At 36.9% G+C, this 23316-nt stretch overlaps 1 protein-coding gene across 3 annotated transcripts in view; it reads left to right on the top strand.

Moving 5' to 3' along the window:
• SCLT1 (sodium channel and clathrin linker 1) overlaps positions 1-21696 on the top strand; it is a 284010-nt gene extending 262314 nt beyond the window's left edge. The window contains exons 17-19 of one of the 3 annotated variants that reach the window (XM_081228387.1): positions 8147-8225; positions 17126-17221; positions 21024-21696. In XM_081228387.1, the coding sequence (XP_081084513.1) occupies positions 8147-8225; positions 17126-17221; positions 21024-21086 (238 nt within the window). In that variant the 3' untranslated portion in view covers positions 21087-21696. The remainder of the gene's footprint in view (positions 1-8146; positions 8226-17125; positions 17222-21023) is intronic. The other 2 variants (XM_081228386.1, XM_081228385.1) reach the window with 2 other exon arrangements.
• The last annotated feature ends 1620 nt before the right edge of the window (positions 21697-23316 follow it).

Here is a 23316-nt window from a genome sequence, read left to right as displayed (position 1 = left end):
TCACGGGGTTATCATGAAAGCTAGAAAAGGTAGTTTACATAAAGCATCTAGAACAGTGCTGGGCACAGAGGAAGCACTGGGGGATTGTTTGCTGTTATTACTACCGTCACCAACATCTTCACTGTCTTGATGAATAGCAGTGTTGCTCGCTGTCCAATGGGGGTGACAGCGCTTGATACACGACAGAACAGATATTTACACAGAGAAAAAGTAACTTAGAGTTAATAATTTATATCTTTGTGATCTTAAATTTTGTGGGAAATTATTACTAACTAATAGGAATTATTAGGAATTATTACTATTATTCAGATAAATTGTCATGGGTAAATGAATAGCTTAGGCATCAAATTATGCAGTAGGTGTTTTCTGAAAAGGTTTTGTATAAACTGAGTTTTGGCTAACTTTATAAATGCAATCATTGTATCATCTTCCTCTCCATAGTACTCAAAGGTTATTTCTCATCAGCACTAACGTGCATAACTTTTACCTTTAATTACATTCAGCCTAGAAGACTGGCCACGTTAGTCACTTTGCTTTTCTTTGTTATGTTATGTTGAGGAGCAGCAGTAATTTAAACTACACAAGATACTTTGAAGGAAGCACAGTCATTTATCCCGCATTATTATTACCACCAAAATGAAGCTGAGGTGAAACATTAGAGTTTGTCTGTCGCGCAATCAGTGATAGATACTCAAGCTTCTCCTACTCCGTGACATGTATAGATGAAGCCACTGAGTAGGAATAACTCGTTTCCCCTTAGTCTGTAAGTTCTGTTGTGGCAACATCCATGTGTTTACCACTGCATGCCTTGCACTTGGCCATAAAGAATGTTCAGTAGATATTTCTGGAATTGATTTGTGGACATTATTTTTTGTTCTCTTCTATGTATTTATAACAAACTGCTTGCTGATTTTAACAACTATCCACTCAAATATAGGACACTAGAGGGACTTAACAGGTTTTTAGGTTCACTTGAAAAAAATTCAAGGCTCATAATTGGAAGTGTTATTGATTTACTTTAGAAGCAGAAGGTCAAAGGATAAAAACCAATCCTGAATTAACTATTTTAATACTCAGAAATTGATTTGATCTTGTTTAAAGTTATTTTAAAGACTACATTGTATCTGCTTCTAACCTGGGACTCTTGAAATTATCTTTAGCCAAAAGCAATATAATGCTTATATGTTGAACAACAACAACAAAAAAGACAACATTTCTGTCTTCTGTGCATAAGATTATTCCAGCTAATAAAGCATAAAGGACATGAATGCATAAAATAAGGCAAATATACAACCAACCAAAACATAAATTTTAATCCTGAATGTACTACACTGAAATGATGTTCAGTGATTAACATTACCTTAAATTTCCAAGAGTTGAACCCTGCTAAGAAGCACCATTTATGAATCTTAAAAATAACAAACACTGTATCTGTTTCATATGAATATACTTTCATTTTAATGCCAAATACTACCTCAAGATACTGATATTAATGACACTTTGGCACTTTTAAAATATGTGTGTGTGAGTTTTTTGCTCTTTTTATTGTGGTAAAATAAACATAATATAAAATATACAATTTTAACCATTATTTAAATTGTGATATAAAATTTACAGTCTTAATCATTTTTTTTGACATCTTTACTGGAATATAACTGCTTTACAATGGTGTGTTAGTTTCTGCTTTACAACAAAGTGAATCAGCTATACATATACATATATCACCATATCCCCTCCCTCTCGCATCTCCCTCCCACCCTCCATATCCCACCCCTCTAGGTGGTCACAAAGCACCGAGCTGATCTCCCTGTGCTATGCGGGTGCTTCCCACTAGCTATCTGTTTTACATTTGGTAGTGTATATATGTCCATGCTACTCTCTCACTTTGTCCCAGCTTCCCCTTCCCCCTCCCCGTGTCCTCAAGTCCATTATCTACGTCTGCCTGTTTATTCCTGTCCCTCCCCTAGGTTCATCAGAACAATATTTTTTTAGATTCCATATATACGTGTTAGCATACGATATTTGTTTTTCTGACTTACTTCACTCTGTAGGACAGACTCTAGCTCCATCCACCTCACTACAAATAACTCAATTTGGTTTCTTTTTATGGCTGAGTAATATTCCATTGTATATATGTGCCACATCTTCTTTATCCATTTATCTGTCGATGGACACTTAGGTTGCTTCCATGCCCTGGCTATTGTAAATAGTGCTGCAATGAACATTGTGGTACATGACTCCTTTTGAATTATGGTTTTCTCAGGGTATATACCCAGTAGTGGGATTGCTGGGTCATATGGTAGTTCTATTTTTAGTTTTTTAAGGAACCTCCGTACTGTTCCCCATAGTGGCTGTATCCATTTACATTCCCACCAACACTGCAAGAGGGTTCCCTTTTCTCCACACCCTCTCCAGCATTTATTGTTTGTAGATTTTTTGATGATGGCCATTCTGACCAGTGTGAGGCGATACCTCATTGTAGCTTTGATTTACATTTCTCTAATGATTAGTGATGTTGACCATCCTTTCATGTGCTTGTTGGCAATCTGTATATCTTCTCTGGAGAAATATCTATTTAGGTCTTCTGTCCATTTTTGGATTGGGTTTTTTGTGTTTTTAATATTGAGGTGATGAGCTGCTTGTATATTTTGGAGATTAGTCCTCTGTCTGTTGCTTCGTTGGCAAAAATTTTCTCCCATTCTGAGGGTTGTCTTTTCATCTTGTTTATGGCTTCCTTTGCTGGGCAAAAACTTTTACGCTTCATTAGGTCCCATTTATTTATTTTTGTTTTTATGTCCATCTCTCTAGGAGGTGGGTCAAAAGGGATCTTGCTGTGATTTATGTCATAGAGTATTCTGCCTATGTTTTCCTCTAAGAGTTTTATAGTGTCTGGCCTTGCATTTAGGTCTTTAATCCATTTTGAGTTTATTTTTGTGTATGGTGTTAGGGAGTGTTCTAATTTCATTCTTTTACATGTAGCTGTCCAGTTTTCCCAGCATCACTTATTGAAGAAGCTGTCTTTTCTTGCCTCCTTTATCAAAGATAAGGTGACCATCTGTGCATGGGTTTATCTCTGGGCTTTCTATCGTGTTCCATTGATCTATATTTCTGTTTTTTGCCAGTACCATACTGTCTTGATTACTCTAGCTTTGTAGTATAGTTGAAAGTCAGAGAGCCTGATTCCTACAGCTATGTTTGTCTTTCTCAAGAATTCTTTGGCTATTTGGGGTCTTTTGTGTTTCCATAAAATTTGTGAAATTTTTTGTTCTAGTTCTGTGAGAAATGCCATTGGTAGTTTGATAGGGATTACATTCAATCTGTAGATTGCTTTGGTTTATAGAGTCATTCTCACAATGTTGATTCTTCCAGTCCAAGAACATGATATATTTCTCCATCTGTTTGTATCATCTTTAATTTCTTTCATCAGTGTCTTATAGTTTTCTGCATACAGGTCTTTTGTCTACGTAGGTAGGTTTATTCCTAGGTATTTTATTCTTTTTGTTGCAGTGGTAAATGGGAGTGTTTTCTTAATTTCTCTTTCAGATTTTTCATCGTTAGTGTATAGGAATGCAAGAGATTTCAGTGCATTAATTTTGTATCCTGCTACTTTACCAGATTCACTGATTAGCTCTAGTAGTTTTCTGGTAGCATCTTTAGGATTCTCTATGTATAGGATCATGTCATCTGCCATGACAGTTTTACTTCTTCTTTTCCCATTTGGATTCCTTTTATTGCTTTTTCTTTTCTGATTGCTGTGGCTAAAACTTCCAAAACTATGTTGAATAATAGTGGTGAGAGTAGGCAACCTTGTCTGTTTCCTGATCTTAGTGGAAATGGTTTCCATTTTTCACCATTGGGAAGGATGTTGGCTGTGGGTTTGTTATATATGGCCTTTATTATGTTGAGATAAGTTCCCTCTATGCCTACTTTCTGGAGAGTTTTTATCATAAATGGGTGTTGAATTTTCTCAAAAGCTTTTTCTGCATCTTTTGAGATGATAATATGGTTTTTATCCTTCTGTTTGTTAATGTGGTGTATCTCATTGAATGATTTGCGTATATTGAAGAATCCTTTCATTCCTGGGATAAACCCCACTTGATCATGGTGTATGATCATTTTAATGTGCTGGTGGATTCTGTTTGCTAGTATTTTGTTGAGGATTTTTGTATCTGCGTTCATCAGTGATATTGGCCTATAATTTGCTTTTCTGGTGACATTTTTGTCTGGTTTTGGTATCAGGGTGATTGTTGCCTTGTAGAATGAGTTTGGGAGTGTTCCTCCCTCTGCTATATCTTGGAAGAGTTTGAGAAGGATAGGTGTTAGCTCTTCTCTAAGTGTTTGACAGAATTCACCTGTGAAGCCATCTGATCCTGGGCTTTTGTTTGTTGGAAGGTTTTTAATCACAGTTTCAATTTTAGTGCTTGTGATTGTTCTGTTTATATTTTCTCTTTCTTCCTGGTTCAGTCTCAGAAGGCTGTATTTTTCTAAGAATTTGTCCATTTCTTCCAGGTTGTCCATTTTATTGGCATATAGTTGCTTGTAGTAATCTCTCATGATCCTTTGTATTTCTGCAGTGTCAGTTGTTACTTCTTTTTCATTTCTAATTCTATTGATTTGAGTCTTCTCCCTTTTTCTCTTGATGAGTCTAGCTAATGGTTTATCAATTTTGTTTATCGTCTCAAAGAACCAGCTTTTAGTTTTATTGATCTTTGCTATGGTTTCCTTCATTTCTTTTTCATTTATTTCTATTCTGATCTTTATGATTTCCTTCCTTCTGCTAACTTTGGCATTTTTTTTTTGTTGTTGTTGTTGTTCTTTTTCTAATTGCTTTAGGTGTAAGGTTAGGTTGGGTTTTTTTGAGATTTTTCTTGTTTTGCTATAAACTTCCCTCTTAGAAGTGATTTGCTGCATCCCATAGGTTTTGGATCATTGTGTTTTCATTGTCACTTGTTTCTAGGTACTTTTTGATTTCCTCTTTGATTTCTTCAGTGATCTCTTGGTTATTTAGTAGCATATTGTTTAGCCTCCATATATTTGTATTTTTTACAGTTTTTTTTCCTGTAATTGATATTTAGTCTCATAGCATTGTGGTTGGAAAAGATACTTGATACAATTTCAATTTTCTTCAATTTTCCAAGGCTTGATTTGTGACCCAAGATATGATCTGTCCTGAAGAATGGTCCATGAGAACTTGAGAAGAAAGTGTGTTTTGTTGTTTTTGGATGGAATGTCCTATAAATATCAATTAAGTCCATCTTGTTTAATGTGTCATTTTAAGCTTGTGTTTCCTTATTGATTTTCATTTTGGTTGATCTGTCCATTGGTGAATGTGAAGTGTTAAAGTCCCCTACTATTATTGTGCTACTGTCGATTTCCCCTTTTATGGCTGTTAGCATTTGCCTTATGTATTGGGGTGCTCCTGTGTTGGGTACATGAATATTTATAATTGTTATATCTTCTTCTTGGATTGATCCCTTAGTCATTATGCAGGGTCCTTCTTTTTCTCTTGTGATAGTCTTTATTTTAAAGTCTAGTTTTGTCTGATATGAGGATTGCTACTGCAGCTTTCTTTTGATTTTCATTTGCATGGAATATCTTTTTCCATCCCCTACTTTCAGTCTGTATGTGTCCCTAGGTCTGAAGTGGGGCTCTTGTAGACAGCATATATACGGGTCTTGTTTTAGTATCCTTTCGGGCAGCCTGTGTCTTTTGATTGGAGCATTTAATCCATTTACATTTAAGGTAGTCCTCGATATGTATGTTCCCATTACCATTTTCTTAATTGTTTTGAGTTTGTTATTGTAGGTCTTTTCCTTGTCTTGTTTTTCCTGCCTAGAGAAGTTCCTTTAGCATTTGTTGTAAAGCTGGTTTGGTGGTGCTGAACTCTCTTAACTTTTGCTTGTCTGTAAAGGTTTTAATTTCTCTGTCAAATCTGAGTGAGATCCTTGCTGGGTAATCTTGGTTGTAGGTTTTTCCCTTTTATCACTTTAAATATGTCCTGCACTCCCTTCTGGCATGTAGAGTTTCTGGTGAAAGATCAGCTGTTAACCTTACAGAGATTCCCTTGTATGTTATTTGTTGCTTTTCCCTTGCTTCTTTTAGTATTTTTTTCTTTGTGTTTAATTTTTGATAGTTTGATTGTTATGTGTCTTCTTGTATTTCTCCTTGGATTTATCCTGTATGGGACTCTCTGTACTTCCTGGACTTGATTGACTATCTCCTTTCCCATGTTAGACAAGTTTTCAACTATAATCTCTTCAAATATTTTCTCAGTCCCTTTCTTTTTCTCTTCTTCTTCTGGGACTCCTATAATTCTAATGTTGTTGCATTTAATGTTTTCCCAGAGGTCTCTGGGACTGTCCTCAATTCTTTTCATTCTTTATTCTGTACTCCGGTTGCTATTTTCACTATTTTGTCTCCCCCGTCACTTATCTGTTCTTCTGCCTCAGTTATTCTACTATTGAACCTTCTAGAGAATTTTTAATTTCATTTATTGTGTTGTTCATCATTGTTTGTTTGCTCTTTCGTTCTTATAGGTCCTTGTTAAACGTTTCCTGTGTTTTCTCCATTCTATTTCCAAGATTTTGGATCATCTTCACAACCATTACTCTGAATTCTTTTTCAGGTAGACTGCTTACTTTCTCTTCATTTGTTTAGTCTGGTGGGTTTTTAACTTGCTTCTTCATCTGCTGCATATTTCTCTGTCTTCTCATTTTGCTTAACTTACTGTGTTTTGGTTCCCCTTTTCACATGCTGCAGTTTTGTAGTTGCCATTGTTTTTGGTGTCTGCCCCCAGTGGGTACGGTTCGTTCATTGGTTGGTGTAGTCTTCTTGGTGCCTGTTTTCTGGTGGGTGGGGCTGGATCTTGTCTTTCTGGTGGGCAGTGCTGCATCTGGTGGTGTGTTTTGGGTGTCTGTGAACTTATTATGATTTTAGGCAGCCTCTCTGCCAATGGGTGCGGTTGTGTTCCTGTCTTGCTAGTTGATTGGCATGGGGCGTCCAGCACTGGAGCTTGCTGGTCGTTGGGTGGAGCTGGGTCTTAGTGTTGAGACAGAGATCTCTTGGAGAGCTCTTGCAGATTGATATTATGTGGGGCCAGGAGATCTCTGGTGGTCCAGTGTCCTAAACTCTGCTCTCCCACCTCAGAAGCTCAGGCCTCACACCAGGCCAGAGCACCAATACCCTGTCAGCCACACGGCTGCCACAGAAACAAATCTTCTCTCAAGATCCAACTCTTTTTGACAGATTTGTCAGTTCTCTAGATGAATTCAGTTGTGAACTCCTGACGTTTCCGAGCCTGTTTGGTTTTGCCTGACAGGTAGCAACCAGAACGCTGAGTTGTCGAGGTTTGCAGCAAACAGAGGGCTTATTCAGTAAGCAGCCGAGTGACAGGAGAACTAGTCTCAGATTTGCCTCCCTGAAGACAAGGGGCTCAAGCTATTTTGGGAATAAAGAATAAAAAAGTACAGCAGTCTGAGGTGTGGTGAGTGTGAGGCACGCGGGGATTGGGAAAAGGTACAGAAGTTGTCCTTCTGCACAGGCGTAACTAAGCTCGAGTGGTCTATTCTTGAGGGGTCCTCAATGCCCTCTTGCTGCAAATGCAAAACAGGCTTCCCAGGGGTAAAATACTTTGGTCCTTGCCAGCCAAGAGATGGCTTTTTATCCTGCAGAATGTTTCCCTGTTGTTATTATTATTGCTGTCTTCTTTTTCATTTAGCCGTTTATTACAGGTTATGATAAAAGATACACATGAACAGCCAATGGATGAGCTGCATAGGGCCAGGCATGGGAGAGGGGCACGGAGCATCTTTACCCTCTCCAGGCCCAAAACTCTGCCCAAATTTCCAAGTGTTCACCCACCTGGAAGTTTTCCATTCATTTTAAGTGAACAGTTCAATAGTGCTAAGTATTTTCACACTGTTGTACAACCAATGTCCAGATATATATGTATTTTATAAAGAAATGAGTCGTTTCAGATATGGTCTATTAAGAAGCAACTTTTATTTTGCACACAAGATATTTTAGTTCAAAACATGAACATGTATCTCACTAATAAAGATTCGATTTTGTTAAATTTTTGAACAGTTATATTAATGGCTTTTTCTTCCGTTCTTTTTTTTTTTCTTCCCTCTCTCATGATTAATAGGAGTGAGCTGAGTCGACAGAAACTTCATACCCAAGAGCTGCTTTCTCAGCTGGAAATGGCAAATGAAAAGGTAGTTGAGGTAAGATAATGACCCACCTGGAAAGCGCTTTCCGCTGCAGGTTGATACACATGTTATAGAATTTTACCTGAGCCAAGTCCAAATTAATTCTCAACTTGGAAATACCATACTGATGTGAGTATTTCTTGTAGAAATCATACATAACCCTAAAAGTGCACACTTAATATAATATGAATAAAAGCTTTGAAAGTTAGTGATTCATCATATTTAAATGACAAAGATAGAGCTCTTATTTCAGTTTTACCAGTATACCTTGTGCTTTTTCAAAATTGTTAGGATCCCCTTTATTTCTTTCCATGTCTAAGACTTTTTTTAACCCAAATCCTCTAATTTTTTTTAACATCTTTATTGGAGTATAATTGCTTACATTTTTGTGTTAGTTTCCACTATATAACATACTGAATCAGCTATATATATACATATATCCCCATATCCCCTCCCTCTTGCATCTCCCTCCCACCCTCCCAATCCCACCACTCTAGGTGGTCACAAAGCACTGAGCTGGTCTCCCTGTGCTGTGCGGCTGCTTCCCACTTGCTATCTGTTTTACATTTGGTAGTGTATATGTGTCAGTGCCACTCTCTCATTTCGTCCCAGCTTACCCTTCCCCCTCCCCATATCCTCAAATCTATTCTCTTCATCTGCGTCTTTATTCCTGTCCCTCCCCTAGGTTCATCAGAACCTTTTTTTTTTTTAGATTCCATATATATGTGTTAGCATACGGTATTTGTTTTTCTCTTTCTGATTTACCTCACTTTGTATGACAGACTCTAAATTCATCCACCTCACTACAAATAATTCAAATTGGTTTCTTTTTATGGCTGAGTAATATTCCATTGTATATATGTGCCACATCTTCTTTATCCATTCATCTGTCGATGGACATTTAGCTTGCTTCCATGTCCTGGCTATTGTAAAGAGTGCTGCAATGAACATTGTGGTACATGTCTCTTTTTTTTTTTTTTTTTTGGAAAAGAAAGTAAAGTAAATATATTTTTTTATTAGTTTCTGCTTTATAACAAAGTGAATCAGTCATACATATACATCTGTTCCCATATCCCTTCCCTCTTGCATCTCCCTCCCTCCCACCCTCCCTATCCCACCGCTCCAGGTGGTCACAAAGCACCGAGCTGATCTCCCTGTGCTATGCGGCTGCTTCCCACTATCTATCTACCTTACATTTGGTAGTGTATATATGTCCATGCCTCTCTCTCGCTTTGTCACAGCTTACCCTTCCCCCTCCCCATATCCTCAAGTCCATCCTCAAGTAGGTCTGTGTCTTTATTCTCGTTTTGCCCCTAGGTTCTTCATGACATTTTTTTTTAAATTCCGTATATATGTGTTAGCATATGGTATTTGTCTTTCTCTTTCTGACTAACTTCACTCTGTATGACAGACTCTAGGTCTATCCACCTCATTACAAATAGCTCAACTTCATTTCTTTTTATGACTGAGTAATATTCCATTGTATATGTGTGCCACATCTTCTTTATCCATTCATCCGATGATGGACACTTAGGTTGTTTCCATCTCCTGGCTATTGTGAATAGAGCTGCAATGAACATTTTGGTACATGTCTCTTTTTGAATTATGGTTTTCTCAGGGTATATGCCCAGTAGTGGGATTGCTGGGTCATATGATAGTTCTATTTATAGTTTTTTAAGGAACCTCCCTATTGTTCTCGATAGTGGCTATCTCCATTTACATTCCCACCAACACTGTAAGAGGGTTCCCTTTTCTCTAAACCCTCTCCAGCATTTATTGTTTGTAGATATTTTGATGATGGCCATTCTGACTGGTCTGAGGTGATACCTCATTGTCGTTTTGATTTGCATTTCTCTAATGATTAGTGATGTTGACCATCCTTTCATGTATTTGTTGGCAGTCTGTATATCTTCTTTGGAAAAATGTCTATTTAGGTCTTCTGCCCATTTTTGGATTGGGTTGTTTGTTTTTTTGATATTGAGCTGCATGAGCTGCTTGTGTATTTTGGAGACTAATCCTTTGTCAGTTGCTTCATTTGCAAATATTTTCTCCCATTCTGAGGGTTGTCTTTTCATCTTGTTTATGGCTTCTTTTGCTGTGCAAAAGCTTTTAAGTTTCATTAGGTCCCATTTGTTTATTTTCGTTTTTATGTCCCTTTCTCTAGGAGGTGGGTCAAAAAGGATCTTGCTGTGATTTATGTCACAGAGTGTTCTCCTTATGTTTTCCTCTAATAGTTTTACAATGGCTGGGCTTACATTTACATCTTTAATCCATTTTGAGTTTATTTTTATGTATGGTGTTAGGGAATGTTCTAATTTCATTCTTTTACATGTAGCTCTCCAGTTTGCCCAGCACCGCTTACTGAAGAGGCTGTCTTTTATTGCCTCCTTTATCAAAAATAAGTGACCCTCTGTGCATGGGTTTATCTCTGGGCTTTCTATCCTGTTCCATTGATCTATATTTCTGTTTATGTGCCAGTACCATACTGTCTTGATTGCTGTAGCTTTGTAGTATAGTCTACTATAGTCTATAGTATAGTCTGTAGTATAGTCTAAAGTCAGCGTGATTCCTCCAGCTCCGTTTCTCTTTCTCAAGATTGCTTTGGCTATTTGGGGTCGTTTGTGTTTCCATAAAATTTGTGAAATTTTTTGTCCTAATTCTGTGAAAAATGCCATTGGTAGTTTGATAGGGATTGCATTCAATCAGTAGATTGATTTGGATAGTAGAGTCATTTTCACAATGTTGATTCTTCCAATCCAAGAATATGGTATATCTCTCCATCTGTTTGTATCATCTTTAATTTCTTTAATCAGTGTCTTATACTTTTGTGCATACAGATGTTTTTTCTCCTTAGATAGGTTTATTCCTAGGTATTTTATTCTTTTTGTTGCAATGGTAAATGGGAGTATTTCCTTATTTCTCCTTCAGATTTTTGATCATTAGTGTATAGGAATGCAAGAGATTTCAGTGCATTAATTTTGTATCCTGCTACTTTACCAGATTCATTGGTTAGCTCTAGTAGTTTTCTGGTAGCATCTTTAGGATTCTCTATGTATAGGATCATGTCATCTGCAAACAGTGACAGTTTTACTTCTTCTCCAATTTGGATTCGTTTTATTCCTTTTTCTTCTCTGATTGCTGTGGCTAAAACTTCCAGAACTATGTTGAATAATAGTGGTGAGAGTGAGCAGCCTTGTCTTGTTCCTGATCTCAGTGGAAATGGTTTCCATTTTTCACCATTGGGAAGGACGTTGGCTGTGGGTTTGTTATATATGGCCTTTATTATGTTGAGATAAGTTCCCTCTATGCCTACTTTCTGGAGAGTTTTTATCATAAATGGGTGTTGAATTTTCTCAAAAGCTTTTTCTGCATCTTTTGAGATGATAATATGGTTTTTATCCCTCTGTTTGTTAATGTGGTGTATCACATTGAATGATTTGCGTATATTGAAGAATCCTTTCATTCCTGGGATAAACCCCACTTGATTATGGTGTATGATCATTTTAATGTGCTGGTGGATTCTGTTTGCTAGTAGTTTGTTGAGGTTTTTTGTATCTGTTCATCAGTGCTACTCCCTGTAGTTTTCTTTTTTTTTGAAATCTTTCTCTGGTTTTGGTATCAGGGTGATGATGGCCTCATAGAATGAGTTTGGGAGTGTTCCTACCTCTGCTATATTTTGAAAGAGTTTGAGAAAGGTAGGTGTTAGCTCTTCTCTAGGTGTTTGACAGAATTCGCCTGTGAAGCCAGCTGATCCTGGGTTTTGTTTGTTGGAAGGTTTTTAATCACAGTTTCAATTTCAGTGCTTGTGATTGTTCTGTTTATATTTTCTCTTTCTTCCTGGTTCAGTCTCGGAAGGTTGTGTTTTTCTAAGAATTTGTCCTTTTCTTCCAGGTTGTCCATTTTATTGGCATATAGTTGCTTGTAGTAATCTCTCATGGTCCTTTATATTTCTGCAGTGTCGGTTGTTACTTCTCCTTTTTCATTTCTAATTCCGTTGATTTGAGTCTTCTCCCTTTTTTTTCTTTATGAGTCTGCCTAATGGTTTATCAATTTTGTTTTTCTTCTCAGAGAAACAGCTTTTAGTTTTATTGATCTTTGCTATGGTTTCCTTCATTTCCTTTTCATTTATTTCTATTCTGATCTTTATGATTTCCTTCCTTCTGCTAAGTTTGGGGGGGTTTTGTTCTTCTTTCTCTAATTGCTTTAGGTGTAAGGTTAGGTTGTTCTTTTGATATATTTTTTGTTCCTTGAGGTAGGATTGTATTGCTATAAACTTCCCTCTTAGGACTGCTTTTGCTGCATCCCATAGGTTTTGGGTTGTCATGTTTTCATTGTCATTTGTTTCTAGGTATTTTTTTATTTCCTCTTTGATTATTTTCAGTGATCTCTTGGTTATTTAGTAGCGTATTGTTTAGCCTCCATATATTTGTAGTTTTTTCAGTTTTCTTCCTGAAATTGATATTTAGTCTCATAGCATTGTGGTTGGAAAAGATACTTGATACGATTTCAATTTTCTTCAATTTACCAAGGCTTGATTTGTGACCCAAGATATGATCTATCCTGGAGAATGGTCCATGAGCACTTGAGAAGAAAGTGTGTTCTGTTGTTTTTGGGTGGAATGTCCTATAAATATCAATTAAGTCCATCTTGTTTAATGTGTCATTTTAAGCTTGTGTTTCCTTATTGATTTTCATTTTGGTTGATCTGTCCATTGGTGAATGTGAAGTGTTAAAGTCCCCTACTAATATTGTTCTACTGTCGAGTTCCCCTTGTATGGCTGTTAGCATTTGCCTTATGTATTGGGGTGCTCCTATGTTGGGTGCAGAAATATTTACAATTGTTATATCTTCTTCTTAGATTGATCCCTTAATCATATGTAGGGTCCTGCTTTTTCTCTTGTTATTGTCTTTATTTTAAAGTCTTGTTTTGTCTGATATGAGAATTACTACTCCAGCTTTCTTTTGATTTCCATTTGCATAGAATATCTTTTTCCATCCCCTAATTTCAGTCTGTATGTGACCCTAGGTCTGAAGTGGGTCTCTTGTAGACAGCATATATACAGGTCTTGTTTTAGTATCCTTTCAGGCAGCCTGTGTCTTTTGATTGGAGCATTTAATCCATTTACATTTAAGGTAGTCCTCGATATGTATGTTTCCATTACCATTTTCTTAATTGTTTTGGGTTTGTTATTGTAGGTCTTTTCCTTGTCTTGTGTTTCCTGCCTAGAGAAGTTCCTTTAGCATTTGTTGTAATGCTTGTTTAGTGGTGCTGAATTCTCTTAGCTTTTTCTTCTCTGTAAAGTTTCAATTTCTCCATCAAATCTGAATGAGATCCTTGCTGGTTAGAGTAATCTTGCTTGTAGGTTTTTCCCTTTTATCACTTTAAATATGTCCTGCACTCCCTTCTGGCTTGCAGAGTTTCTGCTGAACGATCAGCTGTTAAGGTTATAGGGATTCCCTTTTATGTTATTTGTTGCCTTTCCTTTGCTTCTTTAATATTTGTTCTTTGTATTTAATTTTTGATAGTTTGATTAATAAGTGTCTTGTGTTTCTCCATTTATTTATCCTGTTTTGGACTCTCTGCACTTCCTGGATTTGATTGACTATTTCCTTTCCCGTATTAAGGAAGTTTCTAACTATAATCTCTTGAAATATTTTCTCAGTCCTTTTTTTTTTCTCTTCTTCTTCTGGGAGCCCTATAATTCGAATGTTGGTGCATTCAGTGTTGTCCCAGAGGTCTCTGAGACTGTCCTCAGTTCTTTTCATTTTTTTCTCTTTATTCTGCTCTGCAGTAGTTATTTCCACTCTTTTATCTTTCAGGTCACTTATCCATTCTTCTGCCTCAGTTATTCTGTTATTGGTTCCTTCTAGAGAATTTTTAATTTCATTTATTGTGTTGTTCATCATTGTTTTTTGCTCTTTAGTTCTAAGTCCTTGTTAAATGTTTCCTGTGTTTTCTCCATTCTATTTCCGAGATTTTAGATCATCTTCACTATCATTACTCTGAATTCTTTTTCAGGTAGACTGCCTCTTTCCTCTTCATTTTTTGGTCTGGTGGGTTTTTACCTTGCTCCTTCATCTGCTGCATGTCTCTCTGTCTTCTCATTTTGCTTAACTTACTGTTTGGGGTCTCTTTTTTGCCAGCTGCTCGTTCATATTTCCCATTATTTTTGGTGTCTGCCCCCAGTGGTTAAGGTTGGCTCAATGGGTTGTGTAGGCTTCCTGGTGGAGGGGACTGGTGCCTGTGTTCTTGTGGTTGGGCTGGATCTTGTCTTTCTTGTGGGCAGGGCCTCGTCCGGTGGTGTGTTTTGGGGTGTCTGTGAACTTATTATGATTTTAGGCAGCCTCTCTTCTAATGGGTGGGGTTGTGTACTGTCTTACTAATTGTTAGGCATGCCATGTCCAGCACTGGAGCTTGCTAGTTGTTGAGTGGAGCTCGGTCTTAGCGTTGAGACGGAGATCTCTGGGAGAGCTCTTGCCGATTGATATTACGTGGGGCCAGGAGGTCTCTCGTGGTCCAATATCCTGCACTCGGCTCTCCCACCTCAGTAGCTCAGGCCTGACACCCGGCCAGAGCACCAAGACCCTGTCAGCCACATGGCCAGGTACGTGGAGATTTTCCTGCCTTTTCGGAAGTCTAAGATCTGCCAGTATTCAGTAGGTGTTCTGCAGGAGTTTTTCCACATGTAGATGTATTTTTGATGTATCTGTGGGGAGGACAGTGATCTTCACATCTTACTCCACCATCGTCTTGAAGATCCTCCTCCAATTTTGTTTTAATCCATCACAAAAGACATGTAGAAAATACTTTTTCCTACTGGAATATATTAAAACATTCCTTTAGATTAATGCTTTAGAACTAAATATAGCAAGGGTTTATCATTTTTTTTCCTTTGAAGAAAAAAATTTAAACAATGTCCAGATTATTATTAGAACTTTCTAGAACTCTAGTTCTTTGTTTGATGAACAAACTTCGAAGGTATTTGTTGGAATTTCATTAATAGGCTGTATGGTCCACTAGCTCTCTCTGGCCTTCTATAGGAGCCATAGTGAAGTCATTACACTTCAGTTTTATAGCATTGTAAATTGACATGAGCCATTTAGAAAACAATTAAACAGTAGCCTTTCAAAAACTCTTTGATTTTGCTCCCACTTCCAGGAATCTGTTCTAAGGAAATAATTTAAAATTTGAAAAAATTTAAAGGGAAGTATTCAACATAGTAATGTTAATTATTTTGGAATATCAAAAGCAACTAAAATGATCAATTAAAAAAGAACAGTTGCATATATTATGTTTTATCTAAGCTGTACTGTGTCTTAGCCATTATGGTAGCAGCATAGTAAAATGTATGTATAGCCTGATTATAACTATGAAAATGATTATTATAGATGATGGCAGTTTTTCCTCAGGTTTTCTCTAGTGTTAATGATGTGTCTCTTAAATTTAAGACTACGTATTTAAACATCTTGGTAAATTGGAAAAGCCAATATAGTTCTCTTCATACAATTTAATTTTGCTTTGGGGCACAATAAGAAATAGAATAAGCACATTTTAGCAGGTTACTGTTAGTTCAGTATTTTGTTTTCCTAGGCATGACATTCATTCTTATCACTTGTATGGTATGACATGGGAACTACCTAGTTCAAAGAACTGTATAACAATTTTACATGTGCAAAAACTTTTTTTAGGCTAGTAAGTATGGAGAAGGCTAATACATTTTTTAATTGATAGATTCTTTTAACTTGTCTGCATGACACCATGTTGTGACAGATTTATATTCATGATGCCTATGTAGTTGCCTGAGGCTGCTCTAACAAAGTAATACAGACTGGGGTGGCTTAACCAACAGAAACTTATTGTCTCACAGTTCTGGAGGCCAGTAGTCCAAAATCAAGAAGACAGCAGAATTTGTTCCTTCTGAGGGAAAATCTTTTCCAGGCCTCCTTCCTAGCTTCTGGTGGCCTCAGGCATTCCTTCTCTTGTTGATAATGTTCTCCCTGTGTCTTCATATGTTCTTCCCTTTGTGCATGTCTGTCTCTATGTCCAAATTTCCCCTTTTTATGAAGTCACCAGTCATATTGGATATGGACCCACCCTAATGACCTCATCTTAACTTAATCATCAACAAAGACCCTATTTCCAAATAAGGTCACATTCATAAGTACTAGGGGGTTGGGGCTCCAACATCTTTTTTTTAGGGACATAATGCAACCCATACCAATGCCTTAATAATGCTATTGACCCTAATACCTTCTGGAGTATACACATGTATTGGGAAACATGTAGACTGATTTCTTCCCCTTTTAAATAATACTGTAAGCATATAAATCATTTAAGATAAGTCTAACTCTGTAAAAATCAGAATTTCTAGAATTAATATTTTCTGTTTCTTGACCTTAATAATGTGTAGACTATGTCACAGTTCCCCTGGAAGCTTGTCTAGCACAGTGGTTCTAAATGCACTAGCAGACAGCATCGACACCACCCAAGAACTTGATAGAAGTGCAGATTCTCAGGACCATCCCACCCCTACTGATGCTCTGGTTGTGAGGCCCAGGTCTGTGTTCTCACACTCTCTGGGTGATTCCAAAGCAGTGATATAGCGTCTCAAGGTTAACAATCACAAACTGAAAGCCTTGGTCTTAACTTCAGATTCACTTTGCTTTTAGATTTAATTCACTTTCTTTGGTGGCATGTGGTGGAGGGTCAGGGGAGGGGAACCAGTTTAGTCATAATGTAAAACCAGCTTTGAACCTTGAAGTTCATGACTTGAAAAATGTAAATTTGTAGATATATTATCTTTGCATTTTGTAAGTGGTAAAATGATGTCCAGATTTTTCATTGATTATTCCATAAAACATCTCCGTACCACATATGGATTTCTAACTTGTTTGTCTTATATTTCCCCTTAATAGAATGAAAAGTTGATTCTAGAGCATCAAGAAAAATCCAACAGACTTCAGAAACGACTAAGTGAGGCGGAACAGAGAGCTGCTTCGGCCTCCCAGCAGGTAGGGAGCTTCCTCGTTATCCCTGGATAACAATAGTCTGAGTAGAGCGGAGATAAGAAAAGTTCCTCAAAAGTTTCCAGAGAACTAGTAGTTTTATTTTTATTTGATTAAACTACTTAAAATTAGTCTCTTTAATGTTTAGGGTTGGAAAAGTAAACTTCAGAAACAAAAATAAACATCGGTCTCCTCCATTTGACACCTAAATCTGGAACTGCACTGTCCAATATGATTGCTGCTAGCCACAGGCAACTGTTTAAATTAAAATTAAATAAAATTAAAATTGAAATCTTCAGTCACACTAGTCAGATTTCAAATGCTCAAAAGCCACATGTAGCCATGGCTGTCATATTGGACAGCGTAATATGGAACAACTCTGTCACCCCAGTAAGTTCCGTTGGACAGCACTGCTCTAGAATTATGTTCTGTCTAAAACTAAGCAGGTATTCATTGGCAGATTCGGAAGTAAATGACATTGCTTTGAATGTAGTGTTTCAAATTGCACTGTTTTTATTGCAGTTTTTAAATGGAAAAAAATTACCTAGCTTATAGGTTTAACTTCATTTAATGCACATTTGTACATGACCATATAAATCTAAAATACCATATAAAAGTTGTCCAATGGGAAATAGAGTAAAAAGTGCAGAACATCAATGAAATAATAGGGGCAATTACTCCTAATGCACATGTATCACATAAATGAAATGGGCCATTTGTTCTAAAGTAGGAGCAGTAGTCTCTCCTGTTAGGATCAAAATGAAAAGAGTTTAGTGATTATAAAGATAGGCTTGAAACAGATGATTTAGATAGATAGATAGAGAAAAACAAACCAAGTTACTATATTAATATATAATATTTGGTTATAAATGTACTGTTTCAATCAAAATTAACATTATTCTTAGATATTATTACAGCAATAACTAACTCTAAATACTGAATTCAGTTTGTGTTCATGATGTTTATAGATTTTTTTTTGAAATCTACTTCTGGTATGAACATGGCATAGCACTTAAAGAAAATCCAATCATCATTTGCCCTTCAGTTTTCCTGCCTCTTTAACGTAATTATAGTTTTACCATGTAAGTTTAATTTCTTATGAAATTATGGATTACTGGATGAATTAATTAATTATTCAAGAATTCATTTACATTATAAGGTAACAGGAGCCAAGGTGTATGGGACAGTATCTTGAGTGGAGGTATTTTGGAGTCAGGCAGATAGCCTGGTGCCATTAAGTAGCCATGTGACTTTGGGCAATTTCAACTTCTCTAAGCCTCAGTTTCTTCATGTTTAATGTAGGATAATAACACCTCCCCAATAGAGTTATTGAAAGATCAAAGGAATTAGCACATACAAAGCACTTAGCATAGTCATTAAGTGGTAAATAAGATACTTATATATAGAAATTAAATTTCTATATCACAGTCTTTAAAGCTTCAAGTTTACCTTTTTCAAGGACTGTGGTAAAGAAAATGCCTACTTAAAATCAACTACCTACACAAGGGTACAGTTACAGAACCTTAACGATATAATCCAGTTGACTTCTAGTTGTCTTCTTCCTGACAGAATTAAACCTAAGCAGTCCAACAAAGATGTTTCTCCTGTTATTTAAACTCCCTAATGGCAGAGATTACACCATTCTCCTTGTGAGCCTTCTTTTTAATGTTTTGTCAGTAACCACTTCACAGATTTTTCCCTAAGTTTTTTTCCTTCCATTCTGTTCTCATTTGAAGATGGAAAGTAATCATTCAGCATTTTCCCCATACACAAAAAGGAATTTATTCCCTGGAATTAATATGTTTTTCTATTTTAAATGTGTCCAAGTCATAAACTTTTTTATAAGACATATATCCAGTCTTTTTTAATCTTTATCTTTACCTTCTCTGAATCCTTTCTAATTTTCCCATTTTCTTCCAAAAACTGGAAACTCCTGTTAAAAATAATATCCTGGGAAGGGCTTGATATTTAATGAAGTAAAGGCGTTAAAACAAGGATCCTCAACCCCTGGAACCGGGCCGCACAGCAGGAGGTGAGCAGCAGGCGAGCGAGTGAAGCTTCACCTGCCGTTCCCCGTCGCTCCCCACCGCTCCCCATCGCTGGCAGTACCGCCTGAACCACCACCCACCCCTCCCCCCATCCGTGGAAAAACTGTCTTCTACAAAACCAGTCCCTGGTGCCAAAAAGGTTAAAGACCGCTGCATTAAAAGATTATTATTGTCTTTCACATGTCATTCTTACCAGTGCAGCCAAGCATCATGTCATTGGTTCAGCACAAGCCCTGCAGTGTAGTCATTCAGTCACGCTCAAAATGTGCTGTTCTGATTAACTTTTTCTCTATCTTTTTCATCCATCTCTGGACAACAGTTAGATGTTCCAAGTGTATCATTCTAAACTGTTGAATGCCACACTGTGTTCTTTTGACGGTATGGGATTTTAAAAAATCAGTGTGGTGAAGCCCTTCTCTGCAGGACACAAAACCTAGAAACTATGAAAAGAAATTAATAAATGTGACTATTTAAATTTAAGATTTCTGCATAGAAAAGTAAAGACAGTGACAAACAGAGAAAAATATTTGCAACACATATGACAAAAGGCTCGTATCCTAAACACACGTAGAGTGGCTAATCAACAAAAAAAAATGCTATAGTACAATAAAGTGTATAAATGATAAAAGACAGATGGCTTTTAAACATTTTTTTTAAATGCCCAACTCATCCTCACCCAAAAGGCAAATAGAGATTTAAACTGTAATCACATATTATTTTTCACCTGTCAGATCATGAAGGTTGGTAATACATTGTGCTGGCACATGCATACATCACTGACATAAGTGTGTATTGGTACAGCCTCTTTGGCACCCAACTTGGCAGTATCTCTCAACAGTTGTAAACGTACCTAACCTGTGACCTAGCAGTTCTAAGAATTTATTCTGCAGGTGGTGTACTTGCACCTGGGCAAGTCTATGCAAGGAAGCACATAAAAATACTAATTGCAGCATTGCCTATAATTCTAAAAGATTAAAGACTATCTAAATGCCCATCAATTGGAAACCAGTTAAACTATGGAATATCCATACACAGGAAATTTTGCAGCTGTTAAGAGGAATAAAGTAGACTTAATGTGGAACTATTCTAAGGTAGATCATTTAGCAGGAAAAAAATATGAAAAGTGTGTATAGTACTTTATCATTTTTTAAATAAAAAAGGGTGAGGAAATATGTGCATGTATTCTCACTTAGAATATTTCAAGAAATATACTTAGAAGCTGGAAATAGTGGTTTTGCCTGGAAAGAGGGATGTGGAATGAAGGACAGAGATGGGAAGCCTTCCTTTATGCTGTATATACTCTTTTGTACTGTTAGATATCTTTTACCATGTGTCTGTATTATCAATTCCAATTTAATATTTAAAGATTATTTTCTTAATGGACATACTGTGATCTGTCATCATCTTTTTATTACCAGCCCTGCATTGTGCTGGCTCACACTTAGTTTGTGTTCTAGCCTCTTTCCTGATTAACTTTTATCTAGATGTTTTTCATTCGTTTGTAAAATATGTTTTGGAATTCTCAGTGTATTACTGAGCTATGGAATGCCATATTTGACATGCATATCTCTAGAGTAATACAGGCATTTTAAAGTCTCAAGAGTAAAAGAGAAATGAACACAAAAAGCGACCTCTAACAAGACCCCTTACAATAAGATTATTTTCAATAATTGTAAGTTGTGATGCATTATACTTTGTATTAGTCTAAGATTTTTCCACAGAAAAAGTAGCTACTTACTGATTGTTTATTTCAATTGCAGCTCAGTGCGATTACAGTACAGAGAAGAAAAGCAGCCTCCATGATGAATCTGGAAAATATTTAAAAATATTCATAGTTCACTCACAGAACTTTAGACTTCGGAAAGCTGTTGGACTAGAAGTTTATTAAAATGGTAAAACCTGTATAGAATGGTTAAGGCTTGTGTCGTTTTGCATAAGCATTTTCCATTCTGCTTTGAGGGTTATTGGAAAACAGAACAGCTTCCTGTAAGTAAAGAAAAGGTAATCCTATATTGAGCTTCAGTAGAGGATAAAGCCAGCTGGGAAGAACTCATTGCCTTCATCAACGTGTCTGTTTTTTAATTCCTCCTTTTTCCCTTGGAAGAGCGTAACAGTTTTCAAACTATGCTAATCATGAGAAAGAGTTTTAAGAAATTGCTAGAATTTTAATATTTCAGGTTGCAGAATTTGAGAATTTTACATCTGTTACTCGTAACTCATTTTTAAAGTTCCCAAGTATCCGTTTTATTATAAACTCACATGTAATAAATTATGCACTTTCTAAAATGATGCTGTCATGTATTTTATTTTATTTATTTATTTTTTAATTATAAATTTATTTACTTTTGATTTATTTGGTTGCATTGGGTCTTCATTGCTGCACGCGGGCCTTCTCTAGTTGCAGCTAGCGAGGGCTACTCTTCATTGCCGTGTGCAGGCTTCTCGTTGCAGTGGTTTCTCTTGTTGTGGAGCACGGGCTCTAGGCACACGGGCTTCAGTAGTTGCGGTGCGTGGGCTCAGTAGTTGTGGCACACGGGCTTAGTTGCTTGTGGCACGTGGGATCTTCCCAGACCAGGGATTGAACCCATGGTCCTCTGCATTGGCAGGCAGATTCTTAACCACTGCACCACCAGGGAAGTCCCTGTCATGTATTTTAATGTATAATTGCAGTGATTCATTTTTACCTTACATGATTCTCAGTATTTATCAAATATTGATATTTAAGAATTTGGGAAGGTTTTCATTTGCTTGGGGTTTTGGGGGGTTTATTTTGTTTGTTTTTGCTATTACTCAAAGCAGTATTAATCAAATGGAATCTTAAGTTCTGAGACTGCATGGGCATTGAACTATTGCCGTCCTATTGATTTTCATAGATCCATGTAGTTGGTTACTCTATGCTCCTAGTTTGAATGTGGTGTACCCTGCTTCCTGGTGATTAGGGTAGATGGGTTTGCATCTGGACAACAAGTTAGGAGACCGTTGCAGTAGTCCAGATAAAAGATAATGAGTTGAGTTTGAGGTGACTTGAAAACATGCATGTGTAAATATCCAACCAGCAGTCAAAAGTTTAGGACTGGTGCCAACAAATTGGGATAGTCATGAGATCTTTGGCATGGAGCTGAGATTTGAAGCTGTGGAGTGTAGGGGCTTGGCTCCCGGCCTTATGTGATGTACTGACTACCTCTTCCCCTCAATTTCTCATGCTGTATCCCTGATGATGGCCTTCTTTATCTTCCATCATTACGTTATCCTCCCTCCCCACCTAGGGTCTCCACACATACTTTGCCATTTGCACATTCTTCAGATCACTACTCAGACAACACTGCCTCTGAGAGCCTTCCCTAGCCTCCAGACTGGGTTAGGTCCCCTTGTTGTACTGCTCTTAATATATGCTATTTTTTTTCCCTGTATAGCACTTACCAAAATTTGTAAATAACTCTTTTTGAAATTTTTTTCTGTAATATCATCTCCTCCCCAGCAGACTGCAAGCTCCTTGAGAGTAGGACTCATGTTTACTGTCATTCATCGTTGTATTCTTAGCACTCAACACGGTTCCTGGGACATGGAAGGTATTCAAAATTGCTTGTTCAAAAACTGAAAAAGAGTCTTTAAGGACAGGCCCTTAGAAAATGTCTTCGTTGGTTGAATGAGCTCAGGAAGAAGAGTCACTGGAGGAGACTGAATAGGAGCAGTGAGAGGCTGGTAACCAAGAGGACCCAAGATGACAAAAACTAAAGGACGGATGAAATCTGATCTTATAGGCAGGAGGGGGCAAATGGTCGCTAGTGTCAAATACAACGATTAGACCAAATAATACAGACATGACAGTTAAATGGTAGATAGGCGCTTAGCTTATTTCCATTTCTTAAAGAATTTTTCATTTGATTCTCTAAATTCCTTCCCATGTCATTCACAGACTGATTTCCATGTAATATGAGTTATGTTCATGTTTATGTTTATAGAATATAGTGTTTATTTTTTAAAACTTTTAATTAGAGAAAATGTTAGAATTATATCTGACAAAAAATGAGACTGTAAGAGAAAAAGCACTTC

Source organism: Mesoplodon bidens, assembly GCF_964165515.1.
Source record: "Mesoplodon bidens genome assembly, chromosome: 1".
Classification (NCBI taxonomy): Eukaryota; Metazoa; Chordata; class Mammalia; order Artiodactyla; family Ziphiidae; genus Mesoplodon; species Mesoplodon bidens.
The sequence above is the reverse complement of the archived record's forward strand: the minus strand, read 5'-3'. Positions and strand labels throughout refer to the sequence as shown.